Consider the following 17,367-nt stretch of genomic DNA (forward strand, 5'->3'; position numbering starts at 1 on the left):
CCGCCAGACCCTTATGTATATTTGGGGGGTGGGGGTGATGGGAATGGGTGATGGGCTGATAGGAGTGGTAAACCTGTTGATGACTGTTAACGACTGTTAACAATTGGTCTTGCGGGGGGGGAGCAAGGGTTGAGGCGCTAAGGAAAGCTTGATCATGTATAATGAGATAAGAATCCTATGTCTCTGTTCATTCCAGGTGGCTCCATGGTGTTAAGCTTGGTAATGATTTCCAATTCAGCAACTTCTCTTTCCAGTCTGTTTCTGAAATTTTTCTGTAATAAAACAGCTGCTTTGAGATCTTGTATAGAATGTCCTGGGAGATTGAAGTGTTCTCCTACTGGTTTCTCTGTCTTGTGGTTCCTGATGTCAGATTTGTGTCCATTTATCCTTTGGCGTAGGGTTTGGCCTGTTTGTCTAATATAGAGAGCTATATACATGATCAAGCTTTCCTTAGCACCTCAGTCCTTGTCCCCCCCCCAAGACCAATTGCAGTAATTAAGAGTCGTTAACAGTCATCAACAGGTTTACTACTCCTATCAGCCCATCACCCATTCCCATCACCCCCACCCCCCACCCTCTGAATATACATAAGGGTCTGGCGGCTTCTGTTTCAGTGTATCTGACGAAGTGTGCATGCACACGAAAGCTCATACCAAAATAAAAATTTAGTTGGTCTTTAAGGTGCTACTGAAGGAATTTTTTTATTTTGTTTCGACTCAGACCAACACGGCTACCTACCTCCATAGAACATTGTCGTCCTTGGGCATTTGCATGAGGCTTCAACATCTGGGACCCTCCAGATGTTTTAGACTTTTTAATATTATTATGATTATTATTTATTGAATTCATGTACCATCCTATACCCGGAGGTCTCAGTGCGGTTCACAGAAAAGATCACAATATATAAAATCAAAATAAGAACAACAACACACACACATACACATACCCCGGTTAATTAATCAGAGTTATATCCCACTTTTATTTCAAGGAGCCCAAAGTGGTGTGGCTGTCGGCACCCCACCCCACCCCACCTCCATTTAATCCCCTATAACAACCCTGTGAGGTAGGTTAGGCTGAGGGACAGTGGTGAGCCCAAGGTCACCCAGCGAGTTTCACGGCTAAGTGGGGGATTTCAACCTGGGTCTCCCACGTTCCAAGCCTGGTGCCTAACCACTATGCCATACTGCTTCTATGGACCACAATTCCCATCTGCCAGAATGGTGGGAAACTCAGGGCGGGGGGAATAACACGGCTAATCCAGCCTCCAGCAAGGGAGTGCCTTTCATACGACGACTCTTGGCAGCCCCAGCTGTATGATGCTGGCTCGGACCGGAACCGTGGCCCATAACATTGGGGACACGGGAAGCAGCTTGGCAAAGGCTGCCCTAATCTAGCGATGGGCCTAAGGCTGAAAGTTTTTCCTCCAAACATGAATAGAGCTGCCGTTGTGGGCGCCACAGTTTAAGGAGGTTACCGAGAAGCTGGAAGGTGTGCGGAGGAGAGCGGCCGAAATGGTGAATATTCTGGAAACCACACCTTATGAGGAACAGTTGAAAATGGGGGGGGGTGTTTAGCTTGGTTAAATAAGGCTGGGAGGTGCTATCGTAAGCAACTTCAAATATCTCAAGGTGTCCCATGGAAAATGGAGCGAGCTTGTTTTCTCCTGCTCCTGAGGGTAGGACTCGAACCCATGGCTTCAAGTTACAGGAGATTCCGGCTAAACCTCAGGAAGAACTTGCTGGCAGTAAGATCTGTTCTGATGGTGAAACAGACTCCCTCAGAAGGTGGTGGACTCTCCTTTTAAAAAAATTATTATTTGCTTTTCTGTCATACCTCGTCATCAATGCACATACTATGTTACAGCCATGCATAAACTAATAAGAAAAAGACAGCATGGATATAAAACAGGCATCCCCAAACTTCAGCCCTCCAGATGTTTTGGACTACAATTCCCATCTTCTCCTACCACTGGTCCTCTTAGCTAGGGATCATGGGAGATGTAGGCCAAAACATCTGGAGGGCCGCAGTTTGGGGATGCCTGATATAAAACCTAAACATATACCGTAAGAATGGATTCCCTTGGAGATGTTTAAGCAGCGGTTGGATTGCCATCTCTCATGGATGCTTTAGCTGAGATTCCTGCATTGCAGGGGGGTGGACTAGAGGACCCCTCAGGGGCCCTTCCAACTGTGTTTCTGTAGCGTCCTCAGGAACGTGAACAGCTGAGCTTTCCCTCATGAACTCCTGTGGAAATTTCCGAGGGAGTGAGCAGAGAGAGAGAGAGAGAGAGAGATGTTCTCCTGCTTGGCTTACGAAACCAGGCATAGGCAAACTCGGCCCTCCAGCTGTTTTGGGACTACAACTCCCATCATCCCTAGCTAACAGGACCAGTGGTCGGGGATGATGGGAATTGTAGTCCCAAAACATCTGGAGGGCCGAGTTTGCCTATGCCTGTTTTAGCCAACCTGGTGCCCCCCCCAGCTGCTTTGGACTACAGCTCCCCTGAGCGCCCAGCCAAAATGTCAAATGGACACCAGTGATGGGAACTGTAGTGAAACTCTATATCCAGGATGGTGAATGATAACAGCATTGCCACGCCTAACGCTCTGCAGAGTGAAATCTTCATCTGATGGTTAAAATCCTGCGTCATCCAGCTTATTCCCTGTTCTGACGGCTGAAGGCAAATTTAAAGAGAATCCCAACCTGCCTTTTAGCAATGACAAACCTAGACAGCATCTTAAAAAGCAGAGACATCACCTTGCCGACAAAGGTCTGTATAGTTAAAGCTATGGTTTTCCCAGTAGTGATGTATGGAAGTGAGAGCTGGACCATAAAGAAGGCTGATAGCCAAAGAACTGACGCTTTTGAATTATGGTGCTGGAGGAGACTCTTGAGAGTCCCATGGACTGCAAGAAGATCAAACCTCTCCATTCTGAAAGAAATCAGCCCTGAGTGCTCACTGGAAGGACAGATCCTGAAGCTGAGGCTCCAATACTTTGGCCACCTCATGAGAAGAGAAGACTCCCTGGAAAAGACCCTGATGTTGGGAAAGATTGAGGGCACTAGGAGAAGGGGACGACAGAGGACGAGATGGCTGGACAGTGTTCTCGAAGCTACGAACATGAGTCTGACCAAACTGCGGGAGGCAGTGCAAGACAGGAGTGCCTGGTGTGCTCTGGTCCATGGGGTCACGAAGCGTCGGACACGACTAAACGACTAAACAACAACAACAACAACTTACATACCCCCCTTTATCACAAGATCCCGGGGCGGGGGTGGGGAACACGTTAAAAACACATTACAGAACATCAATAATAAAAGCGTACTAACAAACATAATAAAAGGGTTAATAATACTCCCCTGCTTTAAAAGGTGAACGATGAAATCCAGCACATTATTATTATTATTTTTATTTATTTATTTATTTATTTATACCCTGCCCATCTGGGTTTCCCTCGGCACTCTGGGCGGCTTCCAACAAATACAAAAATACATTAATCACAGATTAAAAACGTCCCTAAAGTTGGGAGTGCTGCCCTGCCCACCCCTGACAAGCCCAATACAAAACAAGCAGCACGCAAGGGCACAAGATTAAATCAAGTTTCAATCAAGTATTATTCAAAAAGAAAACAATAAGAGAACCATATACAAGTGCTGACACAGAAGCCAGAACCAAACGTCAAGCAGATAGCATATACAAATAAATACCGAAAGGCAAACCAGTCTTTATGGTCTGCATTCAAATTCGTATGAAACCACTTATCTTGGCTTAGGCCACAATGCTCAAGTTCTTTTTCAAAAGGTTCTCTCATTTACATATTCAATTTCTTATATTCAGAGTTTTCTTAGTTTGAGCATGTATTGACTAAGTCATATGAATGCACTAAACATAACTGAAAGCAGAAGGAGAAACTACCGAAGAAGCCCGTCATATGGGCGAAACAGGTGAAAAACGCCGGCAGCCTGTCTCTTATTGACACTTTGTTCGACCTGCTGCCACTTTGCTGACCGCTATATAGCCTCAAAGACCATAAAGACTGGTTTGCCTTTCGGTATTTATTTGTATATGCTATCTGCTTGACGTTTGGTTCTGGCTTCTGTGTCAGCACTTGTATATGGTTCTCTTATTGTTTTCTTTTTGTACTAATAATACTTGATTGAAACTTGATTGAATCTTGTGCCCTTGCGTGCTGCTTGTTTTGTATTGGACTTTTGAAGAAATTGGCAGCATTAGCCCATTATTTCTGTTTTTGTTGCACCCCTGACAAGCAGCTGGCCAGCAGGCCCTTCCCTTCCTCCAGAGCCAATGTGGTGCCCTCTCTCTTTGGTGTGTATTCTCCAGTGCAGGCTGAGGTAATTTCTGCTGGTGAAACTCTTGCCGCATTCGGCACACTGGAAGGGGAAGTTGCCCGCGTGTTCCTTGCGGTGTGACAGCAGGCGGGCCAGGTAGGCAAAGTCTCTCCCACAGTCCCTGCACCTGAAGGGCTTCGGGAACGTGTTCCGGGGAGATTTCAGCTTCCCACCCTCCGCCGGGGCCTCCTGCCGGAAGGGAAGCTGGCCAGTTGGAAAGCCATTGTTGGGCTGCCCCATCTCCTCTGGATTCTGCAGCCGCGGCTCCGGAGGAATGTACACCTTTTGTATCGTGTGGGAAAGGAGCTTGGAGTCCCCCGCCGCAGCGAGCAACTCCCCCCTTCTGACGTGGCCGCGGCGATGCGCAATGGCTGTGCTCTGGAAGTTGAACACCTTCCTGCAAAGAATGCACATGTACCTCAGTCCCGCGTGGAACTCTTGATGCACAGAAAAGAACCCCTTCGACAAGCTCTTCCCGCACTCCTGGCATTTGTAGAGCTTCTTCGTTGCGCAAGCAGCAGTGGGGCCGCTGGAGCCGCTGCCACCACCACCGCCCATGAGGGCCACGCTCCCGCGGCACTGCAACGCGGCCTTGTGCTTCCGCTTGTGCCAGCAGAGGCTGCCCTTGGAGGCGAAATGTTTGCCGCACTCCGGGCAAGAGTGCTGAGCGGAGGAGGCCTGCGAGGGAGGGCGAGGGAGCCCCGTGTCGCCACGGCTGCCCTCTGAGGCCGGCTGGGCGACCCCTTGCTTGCCGCTAGCCTCTTGGCGTTCCCCCGGCAGAGCGGTTAGGGAGGAGCCGTTTAGCGGGGGCTTCCGCAGCAACTGCTTGCTGCAATACTTGCAATGCACCTTGAGGTTCGCTTCCTGGTTGAACAGCAGCCCACACCTGGTGCAGGGATACAGTGCCTGCTCTCTGGCATCCTCAACCTGCTGCGGTCGCTTGGCGTCCTGCGAGGCGGCCTGTCTGCCCCGCACGCCATGCCCAAGCAGCGATGCGAAGTGCAGCCGGAAGGCGTGCTTGCAGAGACATTTCCGCCTGCGTCGATCGTGCCTCTTTAGCGCTTCCTCCAAGTGGCCCTCCTCGTGCATCGCGAGGTCGATCCGGTGCATGAACGAGGCCTCGCACTGGACGCACAGCCGGGGCCTTGCCTCCTCGTGGCTTTTCTGGTGCCGGAGGACGTCGAGGAACCCACGGAATCGGTCCCCGCAGTCTGAGCACTGGTGCAACTTCTCGGGCGCGTGGGAGCCTTGCTGTGCACTCAGCCGGTTCTTCCTGGGAGAGGCCGCCTCTCCGTCCGCCCCGGCAGGGAGGTGAGTTCTCTGGTGCCTCCTCAGAGAGAAAGGGCTTGTGAAGCGCAGCCCGCAGGCAGTGCAAGCAAAGGACACCTTCCTCGTGGCGATCTCCTGATGCATTCGAAGCAGCCCTTCCAACCGGAACCTCTTGCCACATTCCCTGCATTTATACTGTTTTGGTGGAACGGCAGGCCTCTGGGAGCAGGCCGGTCTTGGCCGACTTTGCCCATGTTCGATGTGCAAAAGAGGCTCATCCTTTGCAGGGTCCCCTTGTGGTCTGGCCGACAAATGCAAGTGCTCGGGGGTGTCACCGTGTTGGGTCACAGCCTCCTTAGACTCCTCACGTAGCGTCTTGAGAGATCCGGCCTGTCCTGTGCGTTCCTCACAATATGCCTTTGAGGGCCCATCATTTGCTGGAGGGAAAGAGAGAACACGGAATTATTTCTCTTTGGACAACGGAACAGGTGAAAAGGTTGCGTCCGTCAGTACTCGAGCAAAATCATTGCAATTGGTAAAGGTAAAGGGACCCCTGACCATTAGGTCCAGTCGTGACCGACTCTGGGGTTGCGCGCTCATCTCACATTATTGGCCGAGGGAGCCGGCGTATAGCTTCCAGGTCATGTGGCCAGCATGACAAAAGCCACTTCTGGCGAACCAGAGCAGCACACGGAAACCCCGTTTACCTTCCCGCTGTAGCGGTTCCTATTTATCTACTTGCATTTTGATGTGCTTTCGAACTGCTAGGTTGGCAGGAGCTGGGACCGAGCAACGGGAGCTCACCCCGCCACAGGGATTCGAACTGCTGACCCTCTGATAAGCAAGCCCTAGGCTCAGTGGTTTAACCCACAGAGCCACCTGGGTCCCTTGGCTTATGCAATTGGTAGGCATAAGTAATTTAGGTTCATCAATTCCTCTTTTAAAGAAAGCTTTCATTTGCAATTCTTCAACAATGCGGTACCAAGAAAATGTAGAATCCTAGAATCGTAGAGTTGGAAGGGACCCCAAGAGTTATCAAGTCCCACCCCTGCAATGCATTAAATTAATTTAAATTAATGGCTGGCTATTGTACTTTCAGCAGTTATAATCGTCAACCGAGTCCTCTCCCCCTTTCTGAGCTTTTGCATAGATTTGGGGTCTCGCCACCCTGCCCTTCCAACTTATTCCACTTTTAATTTCCACTCACTTGCAGAAACATTTCCAGCAGGGTCCCTGACTCTAGATTCCTTGGTTCTTTCAATGTCCAGACGTTCACACTGCTCAAGCCACGCCACAACTTCCGCTTTGATGACCGGTTGCCCTGCTCACAGAGGGAAATGAGGGAGACAGAAAACACAGTGTTGGAAACAAAATTTCGACAAAGAGGACTTGTTCTCTGCATGCTTGTGATTTCCCCCTTCCTCCATCAGCTCCTCTTTTAGAAAAAGTGAATTCAGACGCTCCATTTCATCTACTGCTGCTACCTGCCCCTAAAAAAAACCACTCTGATTCACTGGCAACAATTGTGAGGTTTTACAGCCTGAAAAGAGACTAATGAATTTTGGATGCAGGTGAGCAGAAGGTTTCTGACAGCCAAAATGAATTCGAAGGAATGGCTTCCCTAGATTGGTTGGCAGTTACAAGTAATTAAGGAATAATAATAATATAGCGGTACCTCGGTTTACAAACTTAATCCGTTCCGGGAAGTCCGTTCTTAAACCGAATCCGTTCTTAAACCAAGGCGCGCTTTCCCTAATGAGGCCTCCCGCCGCCAGTGCCCTTCCACCGTTCGGCTTCCGTTCTTAGACCGAGGTAAAGTTCACAAACTGGAACACTACTTCCTCTTTTGCAGAGTTCGTAAACCGAATCGTTCGTAAACAGGACTTTTCTTAAACCGAGGTACCACTGTATGTATGTATGCATGTATGTATGTATGTATGTATGTATGTATGTATTGTTTGTTTGTAAACAGGACTGTTCTTAAACCGAGGTACCTAACTATTAATTTTTTTATTTCCCTGCCCATCCGGCTGTGTTTCCCCAGCCACTCTGGGCAGCTCCCAACAGATTAAAAACAGAATAAAGCATCAAATTATAAATGCTTCCCTAAACAGGGCTGCCTTCAGATGTCTTCTAAAAGTCAGATAGTTGTTTATTTCTTTGACATCTGATGGGAAGGCATTCCACCGAGAAGGCCCTCTGCCTGCTTCCCTGCAACCTTGCTCCTTGCATTGAGGGAACCACCAGAATGCCCTCGGAGCTGGACCTCAGTGTCTGGGCTGAACGATGGGGGTGGAGACGCTCCTTCAGGTCTTTCAGGTCTACTGGGCTGAGACAGTTTAGAACTCTAAAGGTCAGCACCAACACTTTGAATTGTGCTCAGAAATGTACTGGGAGCCAATGTAGGTCTCTCAGGACCGGTGTTATATGGTCTCGGCAACCGCTCCCAGTCACCAGTCTAGCTGCCCCATTCTGGATTAGTTGCAGTTTCCAGGTCACCTTCAAAGGTGCGCATTGCAGTAGTCCAAGCGAGAGATAATCAGAGCATGCACCACATCTTGAGAACAAGTTACAGGTAGGTAGCCGTGTTGGTCTGAGTCGAAGCAAAATAAAAAAATTCCTTCAGTAGCACCTTAAAGACCAACTAAGTTTTTTATTTTGGTATGAGCTTTCGTGTGCATGCACACTTCTTCAGATACACTGGAAACAGAAGTGTCAGACCCTTATATATATACAGAGGGTGGTGGGGGTGGGTGGGAATGGGTGATGGACTGATGGGAGTGGTAAACCTGTGGATGGCTGTTAACGGCTGCTGATGGCTGCAATTAGTCCTGGGGGGAAAAACAAGGGCTGAGGCGCTAAAGAAAGCTTGATCATGCATAATGAGATAAGAATCCGATGTCTCTATTCATCCCAGGTGGCTCCATGGTTTTAAGCTTGGTAATGAGTTCCAATTCAGCAACTTCTCAAATGCCAAAAGTGCACTTCAGCTCTCTATATTGGACAAACAGGCCAAACCCTACGCCAAAGGATAAATGGACATAAATCTGACATCAGGAATTACAAGACAGAGAAACCAGTAGGAGAACACTTCAATCTCCCAGGACATTCTATACAATATCTCAAAGCAGCTGTTTTATTACACAGAAATTTCAGGAACAGACTGGAAAGAGAAGTTGCTGAATTGGAACTCATTACCAAGCTTAAAACCATGGAGCCACCTGGGATGAATAGAGACATTGGATTCTTATCTCATTATGCATGATCAAGCTTTCTTTAGCGCCTCAGCCCTTGCTTCCCCCCCCCCCAGGACTAATTGCAGTCATCAGCAGCCGTTAACAGCCATCCACAGGTTTACCACTCCCATCAGCCCATCACCCATTCCCTCCCACCCCCTCCACCCTCTGTATATATATAAGGGTCTGACACTTCTGTTTCCAGTGTATCTGAAGAAGTGTGCATGCACACGAAAGCTCATACCAAAATAAAAACTTAGTTGGTCTTTAAGGTGCTACTGAAGGAATTTTTCATCTTGAGAACAAGATGGACCTGTAGTTTCTCATTTATAGAAAGTCAAGTTGCGATATTTGCAGAGGCCTTTTTTCAGCCGCGGGGTTCTTACCTACAGCAAGCAAAGCTTCATAGTTATCTTTCAACACATCCCAGTACAGTTCCTTCTGCCACTTGGCTAGAGACTTCCACTCGCTCTTGGAGAAATAAAGAATGACATCCTCAAACCTCACTGTTGCCTGAAACGAGAAACATTTCCATCTTAGAGTCACATTATAAGAAAGGAGGTTCCAACTAAACACTAGGAACAACCGTCTGGTGGTAAGAGCTGTTTTGTCAGTGGAAAGTGGTAGAATCCCCTTTGTTGGAATTTTTTTAAAGAGTTGCATATCACGGGTTCTTTCATTGCGATTCCTGCATTGCATGGGGTTGGACTAGATGACCCACGGGGTCTCCTTCCAACTCTACAATCCTATGAAGAATTATTGTCATTGTTAATATTCATTTCATTTCACACCAGTATAAATAATCTCTGGTTTACAACCTGCACTAAAACATCAAATAAAACATTTCAAAAGAAAATATTATTATCATTAAAGGAAGTCGAAGAAAAAAAATGCACATTTAAAACAGCACAATTAGCAACAGAATACGATACTATCACAAGCAGGGAACATATCTGCTGTGGGGCCTGCCTGGTGTTTTTATATGAATAGAATGTGTCCTTTTATTTAAAATGCATCTCTGGGTTATTTGTGGAGCGTAGGAATTCATTCATATATTTTTTCAAAATATAGTCCGGCCCCCCACAAGGTCTGAGGGACAGCAGACCGGCCCCCTGCTGAAAAAGTTTGCTGACCCCTGTTCCAGTCTTTTAAAAATACTTCCTGGTTTCTAATCTTTCCCGTCAGTCTCGCCATTTCTGCATATTCCATTTTTTAAAATGTTTTTGTTTCTTCTCCCGTTAGATTCACAAAATGTTTAGGGATATGCATATCCCTGCATCCCCCCCAGAAAAAAAAGGCACTGGATATGATGGTGCTTTGATATATCAAGTTTAGAAGGTGCTTGTGTGTTTTGCATGAATGGCTCCACATTTAAGTCTTGGCTTCATTAGGAGGTCCTCAAACATTATCTAAACTCAACACACTAGATTCCCTGCACCGCAAGCCGCCGCCCACAGAAGCCTATCAGTCACCAGAAAAACCGCTTACTATACCCACCTAGGGGAGAGAGGAGGCCATTTGCTAGCCAGGTTGGCATGCCTGCAGATTTACCAATACAGTACAGTATTCATTTCTGAGCTGCATTTAATTTTTTTATTTAAAGTAGACACAGTATTGGAAGCTGCAAATTACTTCACAGCACAGCAGATCTGAAGGTCCTCCAAGTGCAAAATATCTGGAAATACAGTATACAGGTGAAACTCGGAAAATTAGAATATCGTCGAAAAGTGCATTTATTTCAGTAACGCAACTTAAAAGGTGAAACCAATATATGAGATAGATGCATGACATGCAAAGCAAGATATGTCAAGCCTTTATTCGTTGTCATTGTAATTATTTGTCGTTAGGCGGGCCAATTATAAATGGAATGTAATTAATGAAAAGTAATAGCGATGTTTATTTTTGCATTATTGTAACCAATTGTTTTATTACTGTGGAATTTCCAAAAGAAAGCATTTGTAAAAATTAAAAGAAAAAAATAAAAATAATCAGTTGCATTACTGAAATAAATGCACTTTTCGACGATATTCTAATATTCCGAGTTTCACCTGTATATGCAGATGAGCAAAGGCAGCTCTGGGTTGCCCAACAGGAAGACCAGACATGTGTTTAGGCACCAGCATGCCGGGGACACCCCCCAAAAAGTATTTTATTTTAAAGAATTTTGCGGTTTGATATTCTTGCAGTCGTCATGGAGGGAAATACGAACTCGGCTAAGACTTCCTTGCACTCCTCCACCATACCTCCCCTCATTTTATTTATTACCCCCTCAACTAAAGCGGGTGGGTGGGTGCGCGTCCTAGATTGGAATAAGGCGGGGAAACCAGAGACTGCAGCAGCTTTCTGTTTTTGTAATGATCATTAAAATTATTTTTAGTGTTGTTTTCGTTTTGAATTGCATATGGGGGGGGGGGGTTCGCCACAATCTTTCCAGGGCTTGGTTGCCTCCAAAGGTCTTTAAAAACCTGGCTAAGGAGGCTGGTGCCAAAGTCCCCCCCCCACGTCTCCAAAAACTGCATACGCGCGCGCTCTAGGGCAGCCCATTTCCTTGCAAGGGCATCTGCCTTGAAAAGTGGGTCTCTTTCACCCACTAGCCTGAAACTGCCACCGCCCTCCCCGATCCAGGGATCCACCCCAGGTTTTGCAGAGTAGGCTCTCCAGCAGCACCCCAACTGCACCGGTTGATCTCCTACCTGCGAAGCGCAGTCTGTTCCTTCCCGGGCAGGCATGGCGACCCTCGCCGCCGCCGCCTCTGGATGCTTCTTCTCGAAGCACCTCCGGTCAGGGCTGCGGGGCGGAGCTCCAGGGCTTTCAGAGGCGTGGAGAAGGCGAGAGGTTCTTTCTTTCTTTTTTCCCCCTTCTTCTTTCTGGCTGAGCCTTGCCACGCGCGGAGAAGCCGCTTTCCGCCCGGATTAAGGACCTGGGAAGCTCCGGTTCAAATGCCCTCACTGCCCTCATTGCGCGCGCGATCTTGGGCCGCTGGCGTTTGGGATACAAACGCGCACCCCTGCTGCAACCAGTGGATTCAAGAAACGAAATTCCGGGAGAACTTTCTGGGGAACGAGAGGTGGGGAGGGCTCTCCTTCTTTGGGGGTTTTTAAGCAGAGGTTGGATAGTGTGAGAAATAATATAAAAGGATGTCATATAGAGGAGGGAGAAAGGTTTTTTTCTGCTGCTCCAGAGAAGCGGACACGGAGCAATGGATTCAAACTACAAGAAAGAAGATTCCACCTAAACATTAGGAAGAACTTCCTGACAGTAAGAGCTGTTCGACAGTGGAATTTGCTACCAAGGAGTGTGGTGGAGTCTCCTTCTTTGGAGGTCTTTAAGCAGAAAGGCTTGACAGCCATATGTCAAGAATGCTTTGATGGTGTTTCCTGCTTGGCAGGGGGTTGGACTGGATGGCCCTTGTGGTCTCCTCCAACTCTATGATTCTATGATTCTTTTTAACCACTGACTCTTCTGGTTCCTTGCGAGATTTCAGTCTTCATGGGAACTCCTTGCACATCTGAAGTGTTGTGTACTGAGTCAAAGGATTTTATATCTGTATTACTATTGTCTGTATTTGCATTAGGGTAAAGTAACTGCCTTTTTGGTTCCAGAAGGTACAGCTACTATTGGTTCATTTAAGCTGCTGTATTTGGATCCTCTGTCTTGTTGTTGTTGTTTAGTCGTGTCCGACTCTTCGTGACCCCATGGACCAGAGCACGCCAGGCACTCCTGTCTTCCACTGCCTCCCGCAGTTTGGTCAAACTCATGTTCGTAGCTTCGAGAACACTGTCCAACCATCTCGTCCTCTGTCGTCCCCTTCTCCTAGTGCCCTCCATCTTTCCCAACATCAAGGTCTTTTCCAAGGATTCTTCTCTTCTCATGAGGTGGCCAAAGTATTGGAGCCTCAGCTTCACGATCTGTCCTTCCAGTGAGCACTCAGGGCTGATTTCCTTCAGAATGGATAGGTTTGATCTTCTTGCGGTCCATGAGACTCTCAAGAGTCTCCTCCAGCACCATAATTCAAAAGCATCAATTCTTCGGAGATCAGCCTTCTTTATGGTCCAGCTCTCACTTCCATACATCACTACTGGGAAAACCATAGCTTTAACTATACGGACCTTTGTCGGCAAGTTGATGTCTCTGCTTTTTAAGATGCTGTCTAGGTTTGTCATTGCTTTTCTCCCAAGAAGCAGGCGTCTTTTAATTTCGTGACTGCTGTCACCATCTGCAGTGATCAAGGAGCCCAAGAAAGTAAAATCTCACACTGCCTCCATTTCTTTCCCTTCTATTTGCCAGGAGGTGATGGTACCAGTGGCCATGATCTTGGGTTTTTTTGATGTTGAGCTTCAGACCATATTTTGCGCTCTTCTCTTTCACCCTCATTAAAAGCTTCTTTAATTCCTCCTCACTTTCTGCCATCAAGGTTGTGTCATCTGCATATCTGAGGTTGTTGATATTTCTTCCGGCAATCTTAATTCCGGTTTGGGATTCATCTAGTCCAGCCTTTCGCATGATGAATTCTGCATATAAGTTAAATAAGCAGGGAGACAATATACAACCTTGCCGTACTCCTTTCCCAATTTTGAACCAATCAGTTGTTCCATATCCAGTTCTAACTGTAGCTTCTTGTCCCACATAGAGATTTCTCAGGAGACAGATGAGGTGATCAGGCACTCCCATTTCTTTAAGAACTTGCCATAGTTTGCTGTGGTCGACACAGTCAAAGGCTTTTGCATAGTCAATGAAGCACAAGTAGATGTTTTTCTGGAACTCTCTAGCTTTCTCCATAATCCAGCGCATGTTTGCTATTTGGTCTCTGGTTCCTCTGCCCCTTCAAAATCCAGCTTGCACTTCTGGGAGTTCTCGGTCCACATACTGCCTAAGCCTGCCTTGTAGAATTTTAAGCATAACCTTGCTAGCGTGTGAAATGAGCGCAATTGTGCGGTAGTTGGAGCATTCTTTGGCACTGCCCTTCTTTGGAATTGGGATGTAGACTGATCTTCTCCAATCCTCTGGCCATTGCTGAGTTTTCCAAACTTGCTGGCATATTGGGTGCAGCACCTTAACAGCATCATCTTTTAAAATTTTAAATAGTTCAGCTGGAATATCATCACTTCCGCTGGCCTTGTTATTAGCAATGCTTTCTAAGGCCCATTTGACTTCACTCTCCAAGATGTCTGGCTCAAGGTCAGCAACCACACTACCTGGGGTGTACGAGACCTCCATATCTTTCTGGTATATGGTATGTCTTATTGGTTTCCTCCAAAAGGCAGCACTGTGATTGCCTCCAAAATGTACCCCTTTCTAGCTAGTCCCCCGTCCCTAGAAATGTAGCTTTCTTCTCATCAGAGCTTAGTCTTGTTTGCTTTAATAAAGAAGTGTTACTAGAGAACCGTCTCCAGCATATGAGGTCAAGAGAGCTGAAATCACAAACCCCACGTCACAACATGAAGCACATTCTCCCAAGACCCTCAGAGAGTTCTGGGAACTCTAGTTCACCTCTCAGAGTTACAATCCCCAACAAACTACAATTCCCTTAACAAAGTAGTGCCCAGAATTCTTTGAGGTGCAGTGTGCATGCAGGCAGAGTCGGATGCTCAGGATTGTATAGGGAGTCCCTGCAGCTTCTTTTAAAGTGACGTTGAGGCACCTGATTTGAGGCCTGTATGAATTTAAAAGACATATTTGCAAATGTTTGAATGCTGTACCAGCCGGCTAAGCATTCAAACTGTTGTTTGTTTATTTTCCTGCTCTCCTTGCTAGGGCCCCTGATTTATGACAAGCAAAAGGCTTTTACTGCCTCTCAGGCTGTAAAAGGTTAAAATTACTGACTGGGAGATGACCCTGCATATTTAAAAAATACAACCCAGCTGCAAATACACTAGTTAAGAGTTGGTAAATACCGGTAAGTAAGATTTATTGTTTAACAGAAAGTGATACCATGAGAGAGTCCTGGCCATTATTTTTCTAAAGTTTAAGGTTTACTGAGAATGTTAGAGCAGGGGTCCCCAGACTACGGCCCCCAGGCCGGATGCGGCCCAATTAGCCTCCCAATCCGGCCCGCGACGACCCCCGCCACCCGCTGCTGCCCGCTCTTACGGCGCGCGGCGCGGCGACGATCTTCAAAATCGGCAAAAAATCGCCGAAAATGCTTTGTGCGCATGCGTATGGGCCTCTCCCAACCCAGAAGAGGTCATTTCCGATGCACTTCCGGGTCGGGGGAGGCCCATACGCATGCGCACAAGCGAGTTTTGGCAATTTTTCCCCGACTGTGTGCGTGTGCGCATGCGCACGGGCGCGCACTCCCCCGCCCTCCGGCCCGCTGCGCGCGCACTCCCCTGCTCTCCGGCCCGCCGCGTGGTTGGCGCGGCGGGCACCGGCCCAAAGCCCGGTAAGTCTGGGGGCCCCTGTGTTAGAGCAATTGGGAAGAGCTAATGACAGCAGCAGCTGGGAAGGAAAGGGGGGCTCATTTCTAAAGAGCCTTTTCAAGCCTCTGCTTGAGGTCTTTTGTACACAAACCTTTTCTGAAAGTTCCTGTTATATTGTATACAATTATAAACCAATGTGCCTTTTATGAGATTTGTTGGCTTAATGGAGTTATGCAAAGGATTTAGAAAGTAAGAAATGTTAGATTCTTATGTTAGATTCTTATGGCTCCTGGGTGTGTGGGAATGCACATCCAGGCTTTTGATTAGATAGAATTTATTACCATAGCCATCTGTTTTAACCATTTTGTTTTAGCCCTTTGTTTTGGAATGCAAGGGCAAAGGTGATCTGGTAATTAAGGTTCCTTGTTTAGGCAAATGTAAAGATCTATGACTACTTGTCTGCCATTTATGATAGAAGGAAATATAGCTCTTTGTCTCCCATAAAAGGTAATAGGAAATGGGTGTATCTTTTATTATTGGCTCTAGCACACAGCCAATAGGAATTTCAACCAAGCTGATTGGACAGAGGCAGCCAAAGGAGGAGCAAGGGGGCTGGACTGAGGAAATATAAGTGCTGACCAGCAGGGCTAGAGCAGGCAGAGCTTTTTGGTAACTATACCACTGTGCCTATCATTTATTTGTCTGACAAATAAATTATTATTTTAATTTCTCTATTGCTGCGTTGAATATTTCATTCCAACCAAGTGTCAACCACAAGCAGGGTGCTACAACGTTTTATTTTAGAGCGAGCTTTTTAATTTTAATATAGGGATAATTAAGGCAGCAATCCTGTACCCACTTACCTGGCAGCAAGCACCACTGAGCCCAATGGGACTGATCACTAAGTAGACTAAATAAAGGGCTGTGCAGTTAAACATGTGATATCAATGGGACTTTTAATCAATGGAAATTATTATAATATATTTTTTAAGTGTGTAACTATGTCTCTAGATTGTGGGTTCATGCACACATCTGCTGGTCCCGTGCCTAAAATGCACGGGTCCAAGCAGTCTTCCATTGTTCTGCTCCTTTCCCAGGGAAAACCTGCTCTTCAGCTCTAACTCGGAGCAATCCGGAGTAAACCCAAATTGGCTCTTGCTCCAATTTGAGTGTGGCAGTGCAGTTCCCCCCAGGCAGGAGGTGTGGAAGGAAGCAGCGGGTCAAGAGAAAGTCTGGATAACCACATGCCCAGCTGTGTTACTACCTATCAGTGAACTAGATCGATTTTAGGACAGCCTAAAACAGCAAAGGCTTCCAGACTGGGACAAATTGCGCATCATTTTCTTGTTTCCCTCACCTCAGCAGCGTACATGAATGCAGCAGCCCAAAAACACTTCAGTCTTATTAAAAAAAAAAGGTAAAGGACCCCTGGACGGTTAAGACCAGTCAAAGGCAACTATGGGGTTGCGGCGCTCATCTCGCTTTCAGGCCAAGGGAGCCGGCGTTTGTCCACAGACAGCAGACTAACAGCTTCTGGTGCAACGGGACACCATGACGGAAACCAGAGCGCATGGAAATGTTGTTTACCTTCCCGCCACAGCGGTACCTATTTATCTACTTGCACTGGTGTGCTTTCAAACTGATAGGTTGGCAGGAGCTGGAACAGAGCAATGGGAGCTCACCCCGTTGTGAGGATTTGAACTGCCAACCTTCTGATCAGGAAGCCCCAAGAGTCTCAGTGGTTTAGACCACAGCGCCACCTGCATCCCTTTCAGTCATAGCAAATAAGCACAATGCTTTTTTTCATCATTTGAACTTTTCTGTAAACTCATTCAGGGCAAGGTAAAAGCTCCCATCTGCATTTTACATTTAAAGCAGGCATGTCCAAAGCTCATTTGGGGGGCCAAATTTAGCCCGCCTGTGGTAGTATATTTCCTAGGGAAAAGCCCTTAAAAACCTCAACAACTTCAATCCTAAAAAAGCTCAACAACTTTGGTTGGCCCTTACGGCCCTTCACTTCATCAAATCTGGCCCTCTTTGAAAAATGTTTCCTTCACTTCATCAAATCTGGCCCTCTTTGAAAAATGTTTGGAGACCACTGATTTAAAGCATTCTTATGCCACATTTTCTCCCTCCCCAAAGAATCATGGGAA

At 47.0% G+C, this 17,367-nt stretch overlaps 1 protein-coding gene across 1 annotated transcript; it reads right to left on the reverse strand.

The window, feature by feature from the left end:
• Positions 1 to 3,432: 3,432 nt before the first annotated feature.
• Positions 3,433 to 11,598, reverse strand: LOC118092072 (zinc finger protein 850-like). The gene is made up of 4 exons (XM_035129812.2): positions 11,549 to 11,598; positions 9,242 to 9,368; positions 6,827 to 6,940; positions 3,433 to 6,056 (listed from the first exon to the last, which is right to left on the reverse strand). Exons 1-4 carry the CDS (start codon positions 11,582 to 11,584, stop codon positions 4,231 to 4,233), a joined length of 2,103 nt encoding a protein of 700 aa, XP_034985703.2. The 5' UTR covers positions 11,585 to 11,598; the 3' UTR covers positions 3,433 to 4,230.
• Positions 11,599 to 17,367: the final 5,769 nt, after the last annotated feature.

This window comes from Zootoca vivipara, chromosome 12 (assembly GCF_963506605.1).
Source record: "Zootoca vivipara chromosome 12, rZooViv1.1, whole genome shotgun sequence".
NCBI lineage: Eukaryota > Metazoa > Chordata > Lepidosauria > Squamata > Lacertidae > Zootoca > Zootoca vivipara.

What these genes read in the sequence shown, in the direction of transcription:
- LOC118092072 (XM_035129812.2), bottom strand. Translation starts at nt 11,584, where the DNA reads ATGCCTGCCCGGGAAGGAACAGACTGCGCTTCGCAG. An exon ending in GAACAGACTGCGCTTCGCAG is followed by an intron (nt 9,369 to 11,548) that starts GTAGGAGATCAA and finishes TTCTCGTTTCAG; the next exon opens with GCAACAGTGAGGTTTGAGGA. An exon ending in TGAAGCTTTGCTTGCTGTAG is followed by an intron (nt 6,941 to 9,241) that starts GTAAGAACCCCG and finishes CTCTGTGAGCAG; the next exon opens with GGCAACCGGTCATCAAAGCG.